Source organism: Equus quagga, chromosome 5, assembly GCF_021613505.1.
Source record: "Equus quagga isolate Etosha38 chromosome 5, UCLA_HA_Equagga_1.0, whole genome shotgun sequence".
Taxonomy (NCBI): Eukaryota; Metazoa; Chordata; class Mammalia; order Perissodactyla; family Equidae; genus Equus; species Equus quagga.
The window spans coordinates 66,650,923-66,668,173 of record NC_060271.1 but is presented as its reverse complement, the minus strand read 5'-3'; the positions used below and the strand labels follow the sequence as shown (position 1 = coordinate 66,668,173).

The following is a 17,251-nucleotide window of genomic DNA, read 5'->3' as shown; positions in this document are numbered from 1 at the left end:
TGTAGGTCCCATTTACGAGAGAAAGCTGGATTATCACAAAGCCTATTCACTGGTCTCCCTGCTCTGCCCTTGGTCTCTCTCTATTCTCCACAAGAGCCAGTGATCTTATGAAAACAGAAGTCAGATGTCAATCCTCTGGCTCAGAACCCTCCCATCCCACTCCGAATGGAAAGCACAATTCTTATGATGGCCTCCAAGGGCTGCCACAACAGGCTTTCTGCTCCCTCTCTGACCTCATTTGCTACTGTTCTCCTCTCACTCCACTCCAGCTTCCTCTGCTCCTTGCTAGAATATGCCAAGCCTTTGCACTAGCTAATAATCCCTCTGCCAGGGATGCTTCTCCTCAACAGCCTTTGACCTGACTCATTGCCTCATCTCTTTCTAGTCTTTACTCAAAAGACACCTTCCAAGGGGCCGGCCCAGTGGCACAGCAGTTAAGTTCACACGTTTCACTTCCTCGGCCTGGGGTTCACCGGTTCGGATCCCAGGTATGGACCTATGCACCACTTGTCAAGCCATGCTGTGGCCAGCATCCCACATATAAAGGAGAGGAAGATGGGCACAGATAGCTCAGGGCCAGTCTTCCTCAGCAAAAAGAGGAGGATTGGTGGCAGATGTTAGCTCAGGGCTAATCTTCCTCAAAAGAAAAAAAAAAGAGGATACCTTCCAAGTGAGACTTTCCTTACCTACTCCATTTAAAATTGCAATATTCCCTCCCACACTTACCACTGTCTGACATCCTATACATTTTACTTTGTCTATTTATATATGATTCCCTGCCATCATCCCACTAAGGAATTATTCCAAGTTGTGTTTGTTTTTACTGTTTTGCTCATTGCTGTAGCCTCAGTGCATAGAAGAAAGCTTGGCACATAGTAGACAATCAATGAATATTTGTTGAATGAAAGTCAAGCGATTTAATCAAAGACAGAAGTGACTAAGGAGAAACTTCAGAGGTTTAAATGTATACTGAACAGGTTAGAGTTAGGTAAGTGCCGTAAATTAGTGTGGGATTATTGATAAATCATGCAGATCAAGACACTTTCATCACTAAGAAAGAAGAGAGGAGAAAGAATTGGTGAAGAGGTAGAAAAAAGAGATGGAAAAAGAGAATAAATCTTAACATCTAAAGAGGAGAAACAGTTAGGAGTCATAACCCTACCCCTAAAAAGAGAGCCAAAAGAATAGATGAGAACACTCCTGCCCCAGGCTGAGAGCCAGGGACCAGGGAGTCCTTCATGGGGAGGGGCCCTCCTCTTGAGCACGGGTACAAAGACTTTAAAACAGTTCATTTAGCTATAATTTTAAAAGAATGATTCCAAACAGAGGTACCTGTTGCTGAAGCTGGAGTGTCTCCCTTTTGTTTTTGGAGTTGTGAGGCAGGCTGTTTAGATTCTTTCATTACTTCTGACACACTAGAGATTTTTAGTGGAGCAGACTGAATCTTGGAAATAAAAAACATTTCACATTTCAGATATAATACCGTTTTTAAAAAGACGTTGTATACAGTAACTTGTATTATTTCAACTGTATTATTTCCAGGCTTTTATTTTTTTTTTAAGATTGGCATCTGAGCTAACATCTGTCGCCAATCTTTTTTCTTTCTTCTTCTTCTCCCCAAAGCCCCCCAGTACATAGTTGTATACTCTAGTTGTGGGTCCTTCTGGTTGTGCTATGTGGGATGCTGCCTCAGTGTGGCCTGACGAGCGGTGCCATGTTGGCGCCCAGAATCCGAACCAGTGAAAGCCCAGGCGGCCAAAGTGGAGTGCACAAACTCAACAATTCAGCCACGGAGCCAGCCCCATTGCAGGCTTTTAATATAAAGTTATCAACACCTCACAACATAATGTATTGTATTAACCATAGTAAGAGAAGCCATCATATTAGAAAAATGCAATCCAAAAATTTCATTCCAAACGACTAGCCCGTATTTTAATTGTTAAAAGATTTCTATTAGGGTAACTAATAAAGTACATGATGTTGATCTTCCCCCTAAACGGCATTCCTTTTACATACACAACATTGAGAAGGCTATTTCCATTTGCTTTCTAAATCAAATTATGGTGTCTTCTGTATATGATTCAGTTAGAAATAAATTATTTTTAAAGGCTCTGAGTAAACATGAAAATTCATTTTTTGTTTCTTTAATCTCCAGGATTCATGCAACTGCACACTAAGACATATGATCCAGTTGTGAGTAACACCTGCTTTTCTCTTTCTCAACCACTACATGCCTTAAGTTTAAGGCACGGTTCATTAAGAGGACTGCCAGATGATGGGCCAGAGAAAATTACTGAGGAACAGAAATATTTTCATTTACCACCCATGCTGCCCCATTTTTGGCCAGAACTTGACAGTTGAACCCAAATATCCCTAAGATGACTACTCAAACATAATAGAAATGACTCTGAACTTCGTCACTACCACAAACTAGAAATACATTTTCTTATTAAAACTTTAATATTTTTTTAAATCATGAAATACATGCTCACTACAACAAGCAAAATAATAAAGATAGATCAATGGTTTTAATTTGCCTCTTTATTGCTCCTTTCCCTTCTAGCACTCTCGGGTAGCCACTGCTAACATCTTGAAATCTAGCCTTCTACCCGCAAGCATAAGCTCAGGTATATACATATACAGTGTTTCATTTCTTTTTTTTTTTTTTTTTACTTTTTTTTGAGGAAGATTAGCTCTGATCTAACATCCACTGCCAATCTTTTTTTTTTTTTTCTTGCTGAGGAAGACTGGTCCTGAGCTAACATTCATGCCCATCTCCCTCTATTTTATACTTGGGACGCCTGCCACACATGGCTTGACAAGCAGTACACAGGTCTGCACCCCAGATCTGAACTGGTGAACCCCGGGCCACCAAAGTGGAGGGCGCGAACTTAACCACTGTGCCACCAGGCCGGCCCCAGTTTTTCATTTCTTTAAACAAACTAAAATAGGTAATTTTATATAACACAAATTACCATGTAACTTGCTTTTCTTCATTTAACAATGTATCATGGACATTCTCTTTCAGGTCAAGAAATTCTTTTTAGTTGCATAATATCCTAATTTAATTGCATACCCTAACGTAGTTGCAAATCCCATAATTTGGTCAATTACTCCCCTATTTATTGACATTCAAGTTGTTTCTTGTTTTTTGTTAAACATCCTTGTCCATATAACTGATGTCTGTAGGATAGTTTGCCGGAACAGGAATTGCTGTGTCAAAGGGGTTGTGTATTTTTAACAGATGTTAACAGATGACTTTCAGAGAAGGTTCTAACAACTGACACTCTCACAATAAATGTGTCTGTGTGTTTGTGTATAAATATGACCTATATCCAGTCTCAGTTGTTCTATTCCTCTAATTTCTATTACTGTGTCAAAACCTTATTGTTTTATTAAAAGTAGGATTATAACAAAGTCAGTAACTGGAAAAGCATGTGTCCTCTGACCCCTCCCCACCCCAACACTTTTTCAAAATGTTCTTGGCTAGTCTTGTACATTATTTATTCTTCCATATGAACTTTAAAATCATCTTGTCTGGTTCTTTACCTCTTTGAAAAAGCCATTAGAATTCTAATTAGACATCTGTGAGTATGTGTATGAGACTCCAAAACGATAAAAATTCAACTCTACATATTAATATCAGTTCAATTTAAAGAAAAATATTATTTCTCTCAAATACATAAATATTTAAGAGAAATCTGAGAGAAATGCATATATTTGAGAGAAATAACATTTTTATGATATTAAGTCCCATGTAGGAACATAACATTTGCCTCCAATCATGCAGGTCTTATTCCATGTCCATCAAAAACATTTTGGGTTTATCTTCTCTCAATATTTACTGTCTATGTATAAATAACCATGCTGGCACTAAAATGGTCACCGTGAAATAAAACGCATAGTTACTAAAAGCAACAAGTTGGTAACAAGGCACAACAGCAGAGAATGCTGAACAAGTGGTACAAATTAAAACATAAAAACACTAACTGCTATTGTAATTCAGAGGTGAGAAAATTCACTTTGGTCTGTGTAGTGAAGGATGCAGGCCTTGAAGAGAAAATGAGTAGGCAAAAGAGAAGAGATCGTTCTGAGTAGAAGATCACCATGGGAAAAGCTGTGCAAAAGGGGTGGATCTTTGTTTTAGTTCTCTGCTTTCATCAAGGCCGTTGGAATAGTACCTGGGACAAAATAATCACTTGATCAACATTTGTTGAATAAATGAATGAAGTGGAAAGCACAATGCATATTTGTAAGGGAAACTGGCACAAAACTAAGGACTTATGTGCAGGATCACTCAGAGATAAGGCTGGAGAGGTAAATAAGAGCCAGACTACCAAGGGTATTGAAAGTCAACCTAACAACCAGCAAAGACCACAGACTACAGGAATAAAGGAACCAAGAACCAGCTCCTAGGCTAACATTTAAGCACTCCTGGCTTCACTTTCCTTAATCAGAACAAGAGACAATCTCTAAAGTCTCTCTAGTACATTCCATGGTCTTGTCTTTTAAATAATAGAAAATGTATAAAAGTTCCTGATAAGTGATATGAAAATATTATGAAAATGTGACAGTACTTATTTCAGAAGATTCTCTGATATTGATATGAGGATGGCCCCAATTACATTAGGAGGAGAAATCTGGTGGATGGGCACTGGGAGGAAGATGGGAGAGGCTGTGCCGGGTCGGTGGGGGAGGAACAGGTCTAGTTTGGAAGCTAATTTGGATATAAATCGATAAAGGTCAGAAATGAGATAAGGATGGTGGTAATGCAAGAAAAAGAATAAACATTAGAGATTAAACAGCATATGATAGCTGATAAAATATGCGCAACTATGAAGATGAACCCAAGAATTCTAACTTAACTACCTGACAGCATGGCACGATCTTTAATACAAAAAAACAAATCAGAAGAATGTAAATTTTGAGATGGCGCAGTATGGACATGTCAAGTTATCCAAGTGGAAATGTTCAGCAGGGTAGATGAAGTGGAGTGAGAAAAGGCCAAAGTTATTAAGAGAGGTAAAAAAAATCATCTACAAAGAATGACACTTGAAGTCATCTCAAGTGAGAAAAGAATACTACTCTGAACTGTTCAGCCTGACTCCATGCTGCTAGAATTGCTTCCAGCTGTTTCTCCCGGGTCATGGAGCTTAAAATAGACTCAGGATTTTAGAATGAATGCATAGGATTCTGCTCCTTGACTAGTGACGCTGCACCATTCTCTCTCAGTCAGCCTAGACATTTTAAAGTTCATAAGGAAGAATAAATGATGTCGAAGACCAAGAACATTCTGAAAAAGCATGACTGGGGTGGAGGCAGGAGGAATCAGAGGACACTTGCTTTTCCAAATATTAACTTTGTTACAGGATTGGTCTCTAGACCGTGCTAGATACTGGAGAAGAGAAGTCCACCTAGTTTCTAAGAATAAACCAAATCAGCCATATCCAGCCTCACAGTATAAAGAAATACCCAATACCAAATCAGCAAAAATGCATGCTCTTTTTTGTAAATTTTTTTTTCAAGCAGCAGTTTGAAAGAAGAAAGATGTTTTAAAAAATTTGTAAGCCTAATGGGGTCAAAAAAAAGGATGAAACTCTGAAATATGCACAAAGTTCCAGGAATACTGGAAGATATTCCCATCAAGAAACCAGTATGTACCAGAAAATTCTGTGACTCTGTTTTGTGGTCTAAAAGGATCCGTTACTAACTCTTAAAATTTGGGTTCTGGGGGGGCTGGCCCCGTGGCCAAGTGGTTAAGTTCACACGCTCTGCTTCAGCGGCCAGGGTTTTGCCAGTTTGGATCCTGGGCGCGGACATGGCGCCACTCATCAGGTCATGCTGAGGCGGCATCCCACATGCCACAACTAGAAGGACCCACAACTAAAATATACAACTATGTACTGGGGGGCTTTGGGGAGAAAAACAAAACAAAACAAAAAATTGGGGTTCTGGGTCACAACCATTCTATGCCTATGTCCTTAGTGTTTTAAGTCAGAGCTTGACAGCTGTAACACGCAGGCTGGCACAGACCCCTCAGTCCACAGGGCAGCCAGGGTTACCTCTGCCTAAGCTGCCTCTTCCATTTACCCTCGTGTCATGGCAATTAGTTTCTACATGGTGTGTACGAAATGAGAGCACTTACGGAATTCCAAAGGGACAAAAATCCAACTCTACACATTAATATTAGTTCAATTTAAAGAAAAATGACAAACACATATCTGACAAGTTCTACTGAATTATACATACAAGATATTGTCAAGATGAAAACAACTTGCTTTTCAAAGTATTCCACAGGATACATTGAAATACAGTTTAAAACTCTTACCGGCTTCTTTGGCAATGGAACGCTATCAGGTGGGGAACCAAGAACCATCTCAAAGAGTCTGTCTGAGTAAGGTATGGTTTTCTCTACACTTTCCCGGAAATGGGAATCCCATTTGGCATACAGGATAGTGCCACCAATACCTCCACCAACAAACAAAAGGCCAGCTCCAGCAATTTTGCCAGGAGACAACCTAAGTGAAAGAAATAGGAAACACATTTTTATTCCTTGGCTCTCCTCAACCTACTCCCCTAGATCAACGTAGGGTCTCAAAGGCCTCTAACCTCTACTTCTCTACCGCCGATTCTGATCGCAGCAGCCAAGTTTATCACCATAGCTGCACATCACCCTTCCCTGATTTAACATGTCTGCAATAAAAAATAACTACATTTATTTATAGATAACTAATTTTTTTTTAAATACAGTAATATCTGGGACAGGAGGAATAAAGCAATCTACGCTTTAACACTTAAAACTCAACAAGTTTGCAATCACGAGATTTCCTTTGAACCCAAAAAACAAATATCACTAATTTTCAAAGCTCCTCTCCCTTAATTAAACATTTCTGCAAATAATACAAATCAAATCCCTTACAAACATAAGATGATACAAATATCAAATAGAACTAGCAAATACTTTTTAAGTTACAATGTGCTAAGTTCTGGATATAAATCCATTTCCCATAGAATGGAAGATCACACATGAGGGGATCTAGCTTGGATGCTATCCAATTACAGAAGAACCAAAGGAGCATCATAACCAATTTTCACCTATGAATAAATAATACTCCAAAGATATTTTAGCAAAGCTCCAGTGTTTGTGCCCCTTAACAAAAAGAGTTTAAGCAGCTATTCCCATATTCAAGGAAAAGAAACACACACACACAGACACCCCTTAGCATACAGTTAAAAGCCTGTGTACGGGGACACGTACTACATACCCAGAACTGCCTGAAGTAGAGTATCTGCGGCATGGTCGCAACGGACGGAGGACAAACTTCCCACAGAGACAGCTCTAGAGAGGAAGGAGAAAACATCACAACCAACACAGTTAAAGGAATCTGGGAAGCTTTGAGGGCTGGGAACTCAAAAGGAATACTTTTATTACAAATGTGTTCATTAAACAAAAATTTATTTTACTTTCAGAAATCAATTTATCATGAAACATATTCATAGAGCTTTAAAAAACAGTGACGCTTCCTGCAATCCAAGGCTCATAGAAAATTACTATTTTTAAGATTTCAAAAAAAAGGATTATCAAACTATGAAGTGTTTTGCAGGCTAATTATTTCTAGGATACAATCAGGATTTGCCATATGCTTTCTTAATTGCCAAGAAAAAATAAAACAATAGTATAAAATACCTATTTTTGCTTTGCAAACTTAATTTAGACATCTGAAAAGTCACCTACAGAGTCTGGCAAACAACACTGCATTATAGGATACATACGAATCCACTCAGGGAAAAGATCCAACCTCAGCTTAGTTTATCCAGAAAATTAAGTTTACCATCTCTAAGATAAATACATAGCTGGTCAATTCCTAGAGGCGTTCATCTAAATCTAAAAATTCATTCTTAGTTTATCCTAGTGCACCATAGCCTAAAAGCTAATAGTTTTAAGAAAAACAATTTAACTAATGTTGTAAATGCTCAAAGAAATATTTATCTCCATATAACTAATCTATCTTTACACAAAAGCAAATGATCAGGGCAATGCTTTGTGATTTGTTTTAATCAAAATAAAGCACATAAAATCAAACATTTCTTAACAAAATGTGAATTCCTTAAATAAAACAAATAAATGCACAACTAAATACTATTTGGGGAAGGTTTTTATAAACTTAAAGTCATTCATAGCTATCAATCTGAAATTTCAAACTTATTGCATCCATAAATAAAACCTTTCTTCATACCAAGTAGAAAATCAAATGACAAGTCAAGGGGAAAAAAGTGCTTTCTCTAGGTTCCTTGATGAAACTGCATCTAAACAATACCAGAAAAACACAAAACTATCTTAAGTTCTAAGAAAATATATCACATGATCAGACAGCACATGAAATTTCTCTAGAATTACACTTGCAATTTACACTGTATTCAACAAAGCCTAGAGGTAAATATCAAATTAATGTGTTAATACATTTGGGGTAAAAAAACCAACAACAAACTAGATGTTTTACAACATGTAAAGCAGCTATAACTGGTATTGAAAAAGTATTTCAATTATTACCTAAAGTATAGAACTCTCAACATTTTTGAACTACATTTAACAGAAAAGGGTGCTTTCCTACTATTCTGTAAAGAAAGTAGTAGGAAATTTTAAACAGAATTGGATCAACTTTCATATGTCAACAACTCCATTTTGCTGACTTAGGGAGAAAATATTAGGAAACCAATGAAGATGTGTTTTATTTAAGATTGTATTTTTTACCTCCACAGATATAAGGAGGTATTCAGGTCAAAAGTTAAGGCACTGTTAACAGCGGATAATTAGCTATTTGGATTATCAAGCAGCAGATACAATAATGGATATTTGACTCTGGGTAGTACATCATTTTGGATCCATTCTTACAAGTACTCTTAAAAGTAAAATTTGCAATGTTGATAAATATTACCAAATTAGCCAATTATCCTCTAGTAATAGGAGACAATATGTTTTCCCACAGCCTCTCCAACATACTTTCAGTGAAGTTTTAATCACAATTTCTTTCATTATGACGGTGCATCTTTTAATATATTTAGGATCTATTTTTATTTCCTTTTCTATGAACTATCAGAGGGTATCCTTTAACCAATTTTAAATAAGATTAATCTTTTTCATACTCTTTTCTTTAAGTGCTCTTTATATATGAATAGAAATTAGCCATGTGTGCTAATTGCAAGTGTTTTTATCCAGTTTGTGATCTGCTTTCTATCTTTGCTTATGGTAGCTTATGCAATGCAGAAAATTAGTTCTACATAGTCAAAATTGTCAGTCTTTGCTTTTATGGCTTCTCAGTTGCCTTATATTCTTAGAAAGCCACCCTCCAATTCTAAGATAATTCTTCCATGGTTTCTTCTCTTCTCAGTTTCATTTTTTTACATTTAAATCTTTGAATCCAGTGTAAAGTGTAAAGTATTCAACTTTATTTCTTTCCAAACGTCTATTCAGTTGTCCCTATATCACAGACCAAATAATTCATTTTTTCCAGTGACCAGAAATGCCACCTTTAAAATATACTCAATTCTGGGGGCCAGCCTGGTGGCACAGCAGTTAAGTTTGCACATTCCGCTTCGGCGTCCTGAGGTTTACCAGTTCGGATCCCGGGTGCAGACATGGCACCGCTTGGCATGCCATGCTGTGGCAGGTGTCCCACACATAAAGTAGAGGAAGATGGGCACAGACGTTAGCTCAGGGCCAGGCTTCCTCAGCAAAAAGAGGAGGATTAGCGGCAGATGGTAGCTCAGGGCTAATCTTCCTCAAAAAAATAAATAAAATAAAATGTACTCAATTCCTTAATGCATTTAGATTTCCTATTTTGTTCCACTGTTCCACCTATTCACATACTGATACCACAATGTTTCAATGTCCTACTGCATCTTAGAACTAGGTTTCAATCGAGTAGAGAGTGTCCTCTTCTAGTACTACTCTTCTTCAGAATTTTTCTAGATGTTCTTGCCATTTTTTTTTGAAAGCTGAGCTTTCAATTAAATAATAATTGCAAAATGCCCCAACTGTAAAAGGCACCCTAAGTTAAGAGGGGATAAAATGTGAAAAGTTTTCTCTTTTATGACCAAAAATGGTAGCAATAAAAAGTTTTATATTCTATATGGAAAAAAAAAGTAGAAATGATGACTGTATCCTGACACAAATTAATATGGTTTCTATCTGAAACAGCAGCTCTTGATTTTAAAAAATTTCAGTAGGGGCTGGCCCCGTGGCCGAGTGGTTAAGTTCGCGCGCTCCGCTGCAAGTGGCCCAGTGTTTCGTTGGTTCAAATCCTGGGCGCGGACATGGCACTGCTCATCAAACCACGTTGAGGCGGCGTCCCACATGACACAGCTAGAAGGACCCACAACGAGGAATATACAACTATGTACTGGGGGGCTTTGGGGAGAAGAAGGAAAATAAAATAAAATAAAATCTTTAAAAAATGTAAGTATACTACTCATTAGCCTACTCTCATATTCTATTGTTGCATTTACTATTCTAAACAGAACTTTAAAAGTCAGGAAATTTAAGTTTTTTATGCTTTTATCACCCAAGTATGAATCCCTAGACACCATAGTTTAGTCTCGCCTATTTAAAAGAAAAAAAAAATTGATGGCTTCTATGTATCTTTTAATCTATAGGTTTTTTATCTAATAATTAATCTGTTGAAGAATTTGGGTTGTTTGACCTGTAGAATTTTCCAGACTGGATTTTGTTCAAGGTACAATTTAACATGTTCCTGTTCTCTGTATTTCCTGCAAACTGCAGTTAGAACCAGATACTTGCTCAGATTCAAGTTTATTCTCTTTGGCAAGACTTTAGGTGGTGGTGTGTTCTTTCATCAGGAGGCACACAGTGTCTGGTTGCCTTTCTTTTTGTGATGTTATCAATTGTGTTGATGTACAATGTCTAGATCCATTAATTTATTGGAAGCTGCAAAAAGTGGTCTCTAATTCTACTGTTTTTCATTTATTATTTGACATATTTTACAAAGAGATGCTTCCCTTCCTCCACAGTTTGGTTACCCAATAACACAGTTCCTATAGGAAAAGCAGGATAATTGGTTGATTCTTTTCATCCTTTTACATAGTTATCCTCTGAAGATGACCAACTACGGGCTTTTTAAATTTTCATTTCTTAATTGTGGTAGATTTTATTTTCCAAAAATTGTTACATTTCCCATCCCACGTGTTTTAGAACCTTGCCACCTTCCCCAGAACCTTGCAACCTCATGAGACCTCAAGAACCTCCTAACAGAGCCCAGAAACCTTAGAATTGAGAGATACTTATTTATATATATGCAATATATATAATTTTATCTGTATATTTTATCTATATAATATTAAATATCTAAATATGTAAACATTTTAAAATAACAAATAACATTTAATATTATTTATTCTTATACAATTATTTATTATTGTAAAATAATAAATAATGATGCTGTTAGTTAATACCACTAAGTTTGGGGTGATGTGTTACACAGCTGTAACCAAACGGATGCTTGCACCTAGAAATGAGATACTGCTGCAAAACATAAAGCACATGGTAATGACTTTGGGACCGCGAGGTGGGGGTGAAAGTTGGAAGGGCCTTGAGGAGACTGTTAGCAGAAGCCTGATGGTCTTCACGGAGGCTGTTGGTGACAGTTTGAAAAAATGTTTTTGGACACTGGAGGAAAAAGGGATATTTGTTATGTAGTGGCAGAAGTTTATCAAATTGTCACCTGTGGTGAGACATGGAAAACAGAAAATTAGTTATAGCTATAGCTACAGTTATATCTAAGGAACTGAGAGATTTAGCTAAAGAGGGTTCCAAGTATAATGTTCAAAAGTGCCAACTGGTTTCTTCTAGCCGAGTTTAATAAGGATAGAGTTAAGTTTCTAAAAAACAAACCAACCAACCAAAAAAACTGCTTAGCTTTCAAGCAACATATAAAGGAAATATAAAGGGGCCAGGACTTAGTGGGTTCAAAAATAAGATTGTTTCTCATTGGCAGCCTCTCTGGTTAGCAAAGATCCTTTAAAACCTCAGAAAGATCTAAGGAGGTGCTCCTTACAGAACATCTTTACACAGAGAAAAGAGCAGAAGAGTATCTGGTAAGGATCCAAAAGATCCAGTAAGGATCTTAAGAGTATGCTTCTCACAGTCTTTTTGTTAAACAACAGGGCTACTGAGACTCTTAAGGGTTTTAACCCACAGCCACCTCACAGGGAGCTCAAAACGGAGAAGGGCTTAGCTCTTTTTTTTTTTAAATAATTTGTTACGTTTTATTTATTCTCAATATTGTGTTGAGAGCCAGAGTATTAATGCAAGGGGCTTGTAGGTTGTGTCCAAACACAGGGGGCGTCTGCTGTCTCTTTTATCCTTGTTAGGTCCTTCAGGATATCACCTAGGGTTTTCCCAAACACACTTTATGATCTAAGTTCAAACGTCCTTCTATCTCTTATGAAGGTTGACAGACATATAGTTTACAGGAAATCAGCACTACTCAGATTAAAATCCCTCTGAAAAATATTCTAAGTTGACTTCTCAAGAGAGCTTAATAGTACCCCTAGAAGCAGGCTTCGTCAAGATGATTTTCTTCTCATATAAAGACATTAAGTACTAAAAGATAAAGTTCCCAATGTTCATACCCCCTGAAATCATCTGAAACTCCCGCTCAGCACACAATATACTGAGGCAGTGTAATTCCTATCTCATAGTATTTTTCATTGAGCATTAGTTGGTCCGGAGCCTCTAAGTTTTTTGAAAAAGGTACCTTGGTAGATTCATGTTACTAGAGGCTCTTCCATGATTATCTCATTAATGAGAGCTAGGCCCTCATTTGATTGGTTAATCCTATCCTCATTTCTATTCAGCTGCCCAAGAAGGGCTTATCTTGATAAGATTTGTGGGTGTGGCTTTTGTCTAATGGAGAAAACCCCAATAACCCAAAGGAAACCCACAAAGTTGTTAAGAGAACTGTATTGATGAAAAATTTGCCAGTTTGGATTTAAAGAGAAAAAGGGTACAAAATTAATAGAGGCTTTTGGACTTGAACTTCTACAGACAGGAAGCAGCCTGAGAAAACGACTCAGCTGTAAACAGGCTACATTTTCTTGAAAAGCAAGGATAACTGAAGGGGTGAAGCCTGGAGCCCAGAGGGTAGAACCAAGACTTATGGAGAATCATTCCCAAGCAGTAGGACTAAGTCCTAACTAAGCAATTAGCAACACATGCCCGTGTGGATTTTACATTTGTTATACAAGACTGTCTCTCTCTTGTTTTCTGACCTTTTGAATGCAAGTGTCCAGGGTACCTGTCATACTATATTGTATGTTGGACTTATGGGGAACAGATAACTTGTCTCAGGTCTTTAGATTGAAAGGAAAAGTGCTTAAGGAGCTGCACCCTAGAGACCACATCAAAGATGTCTTACTTGCATAGGGATCTGATATAGATGACAAGATCGTGGTCCTTTAGTCTAAGACTGATACTGTGATGGGATAAGGTTTTGGAGGGTTTTGAGGAATGTTGTAAATGTATTTGCATGTGGGAGGGATATGAGGCTAGAGGGCAGACTGTATTATCCAAAATCAACTACAAAAGTATTTCCTTAACACATGCTCTTCCAGAATCTTGCCACTCCTCCAAAGTGAGTCCTATGTACTCTTCCTTGAACACGGGCAGGCCTTTGTTACTAATTTAATAGAGGGCAGTCAAAGTGATGCTCTGTGACTGGGACATAAAGGGGATACAGCTTCTGCCTGACTCTGTCTCTAGTCACACTTGCTCTTGGAACCCAGCTGCCAAACTGTGAGGAAGCCCAGACACATAAAGATGCCACATGTAGGGGTTCCAGCCAAGGTCTCAGTTGCAGCCTCATGAAGGACGCTGAGCAAAAAAATGCCCAGCTGAGCCTAGGCAACCCCTAGAACTAAGTGAAGAGATAAATAAACACTTTACCCCAAGCTCAAGGTGGCTTATGTAGTTACAGCAAACCAAAATAGTATCTTTATGAATTCATGGATTTAAACACTTTTGATGGATTTCAACCACCTCCAATTATTATCCTTTTGAAAACTCAAACTGTTCTATCATTGGACAATGGATGACAGTTTACTAAATAATATATTATTTTATATATTTTTTTTTCTTTGAGGACGATTAGCCCTGAGCTAACATCTGCCGCCAATCCTCATCTTTTTGCTGAGGAAGATGGGCCCTCAGCTAACATCTGTACCCATCTTCCTCTGTTTTACATGTGGGATGCCCGCCATAGCACGGCCTGATAAGCGGTGCGGAGGTCCATACCCGGGATCTGAACCAGCAAACCCCAGGCTACCAGAGCAAAGCGTGCAAACTTAACCGCTATGCCACCAGGCTGGCCCCCTAAAATTTTTTTTTAACTCTAGCTCTGTCTCTCCTTCAGGATATCTGCAAATACCTGGTGACAAGTGGCTTTTTTTCGGTGTGTGGTAAAATTCACTTATAAAATTCACCATTTTAAAGTGTACAGTTCAGTGGCATTTAGTACTTCCACAATCCTGTACAACAACCATCACCACTATCTAGTTCTAGAACATTTTTTCATCACTCCAAAAGGAAATTCCTGCATCAACTAAGTAGTCTCTTCATTTTTCCCTCTCCCCAGCACCTAGCAAGCACTATCTACTTTCTGGCTCTACAAATTTGCCTATTCTGGATATTTCGTATAAATGGAATCATACAGTATGTAGCCTTGTGCCTGGCTTCTTTCACTTGGCATGTTTTCAACGTTCACCCATGTTGTAATACGTATCGTGTATGTAGCACATACTTCATTTCTTTTTACGGCTGAATGAAATATTTCATCATAGGTATATAACAGATTTTGTTTATCCAGACAGCAGCTGGACATTTGGGTCATCTCCATCTTTTGGCTATTATGAATAGTGCTATGAACATTCATGTACAAGTTTTTGTTTGAACATCTGTTTTCAATTCTTTTGGGTGCAATTGCAGGGTCATATCGTAATTCTGTGTTTAACTCTGCACCATTTACATTCCAACCAGCAATGTATGACAGCTCCAGTTTCTCCACATGCTCACCAACATTTGTTATTTTCTGTTTTTATTATAGCCATCCTAGTGGGTATGAAGTGGCCATTTCATTGTGGTTTTGATTTGCACTTTCCTGATGTCAAAAGATGTTAAGCAGGGCTGGCCCCGTGGCCAAGTGGTTAAGTTTGCGTGCTTCGCTGCAGGTGGCCCAGTGTTTCGTTGGTTCGAATCCTGGGCGCAGACATGGCACTGCTCATCAAACCACGCTGAGGTAGCATCCCACATGCCACAACTAGAAGGACCCACAATGAAGAATATACAACTATGTACTCGGGGGCTTTGGGGAGAAAAAGGAAAAAAATAAAATCTTTAATAAATAAATAAATAAATAAATAAAAGATGTTAAGCATCTTTTCATGTGCTTGTTGGCCATTTATGTATCTTCTTTAGATAAATGTCTATTCAGGTCTTTTATCCATTTTTTATTTAGGTTGTCTTTTTGTTTTTCTCCTTAGATTGGCCCTGAGCTAACATCTGTTGCCAATCTTCTTCTATTTTTTTTTAATCCCCAAAGCCCCAGCACATAGCTGTATATCCTAGTTGTAGGTCATTCTAGTTCCTCCATGTGGGATGCCACCACACCATGGCTTGATGAGCGATGCGTAGGTCTGTGCCCAGGATGTGAACTGGCGAACCCTGGGTGGCCGAAGTGGAGCACACGAACTTAACCACTCGGCCACGGGGACGGCCTCCTGGGTTGTCTTTTTGTTGTTCAGTTGTAGGAGTTCTTTACATATTCTGGCTACAAGATCCTCATCAGGTCTATGATTTAAAAATATTTTCTCCCATTCTTTTCACTCTCTTGAGTGTCCTTTGATGCACAAAAATTTTTAATTTTGATGAAATCCAATTTATCTTTTGTTTCTTTTGGTGTCATATCTAAGAAACGATCGCCAAATATAAGGTCTCCCTCCAGAGTTCATTTTTTTAAGCACCAAGCTAAACTACCTCTTTATTTATATAAATGAAATATCCTACTTTAACACAGAAAATATTGGATACTTCTTATTTCTGGAATTCCTTTTCAATAATAACCTATGATGTAGAAAAGACACCACTGTTTCAAAACAATTTGCTTTGACATATAACCTTGTAACAAATGTTATAAGGTTAGCATTGCTGCTTCTAACCTATAGAAAAGATGATTTTAAAAAACAAACAAAAAAAGCAAGATAAAACATACAATTCCCATGTAATGTTCTTGCACAGACCACCTATTCCCTACCTCCACCAAACTAAAGTGAACATATAAAAAGAAACCACAGTCCAGCACCACAACCTGGAAACAGACTATAACACAAATCCCCTCATATGAACCCTGTCTGGAGGTTCCCGGTTTCCTCTCTAGACTTTGCTGGTTGCTATAATTAACTTTTTTTTTAGATTTTACTTTTTCCTCTTTCTCTCTAAAGCCCCCCAGTACATAGTTGTACATTTTTAGCTATGGGTCCTTCTAGTTGTGGCATGTGGGATGCCGCCTCAACATGGCCTGATGAGCAGTGCCATGTCTGTGCCCAGGATCTGAACCAGCAAAACCCTGGGCCACAGAAGCGGAGCACGTGAACTTAACCACTCGCCCATGGGGCTGGCCCCTATAATTAAAACTTTGGTTTTGAGATTTTTGTCATAAGGATTCCTCCCACACAAAAGACAGCCAGAAGTTAATGGCCAGTTCTACATCTGCAATACAGATTAATATGCGACAACTTAACTTTTTCTACAGTTAGCTTAAAATATTTCATAGCAGTCATGCATTAAGATTGAAAATATATCACATCAAAAATTTCAGTAAGTTTGGTACTGAAGCAGTATTCTTTCTCAGTATAAATATGTTTTATATCTAGGAGAAAAAGTGCTCCTCAGCAATGATAAGGAAATGGCAGTTATTAATCAGTATGGCAAAAGCAGGAAGTTGATACTTCTTTAGTTTTCCCTGTATACATGTCTGAATATGCATTACTTATATATTATCACTCATGTCTTCTAAGCTATGATATAAAATGTATTTCAAAATGGTTCGAAAGCCACTGATAGAGAAACGAAAATGAGGAATAAAAAAGGATTCTAGTATGGGTAAGAGTAAACAGCAGGCTGCATGATATACTAAACAACTTCCTACCATGTATGTTTGAATGCCCAGCTCTACTATCGAGT

General features: G+C 37.9%; 1 protein-coding gene across 7 annotated transcripts in view; it reads right to left on the bottom strand.

Annotated features, from left to right (window-relative positions):
- IMMT (inner membrane mitochondrial protein) overlaps positions 1 to 17,251 on the bottom strand; it is a 44,651-nt gene that overhangs the window by 22,271 nt on the left and 5,129 nt on the right. For all 7 annotated transcript variants that reach the window (XM_046661399.1, XM_046661400.1, XM_046661398.1 and 4 more), the window contains exons 2-4: positions 7,266 to 7,339; positions 6,329 to 6,518; positions 1,333 to 1,444 (exon numbers count right to left, since the gene is read on the bottom strand). In XM_046661399.1, the coding sequence (XP_046517355.1) occupies positions 1,333 to 1,444; positions 6,329 to 6,518; positions 7,266 to 7,339 (376 nt within the window). The remainder of the gene's footprint in view (positions 1 to 1,332; positions 1,445 to 6,328; positions 6,519 to 7,265; positions 7,340 to 17,251) is intronic.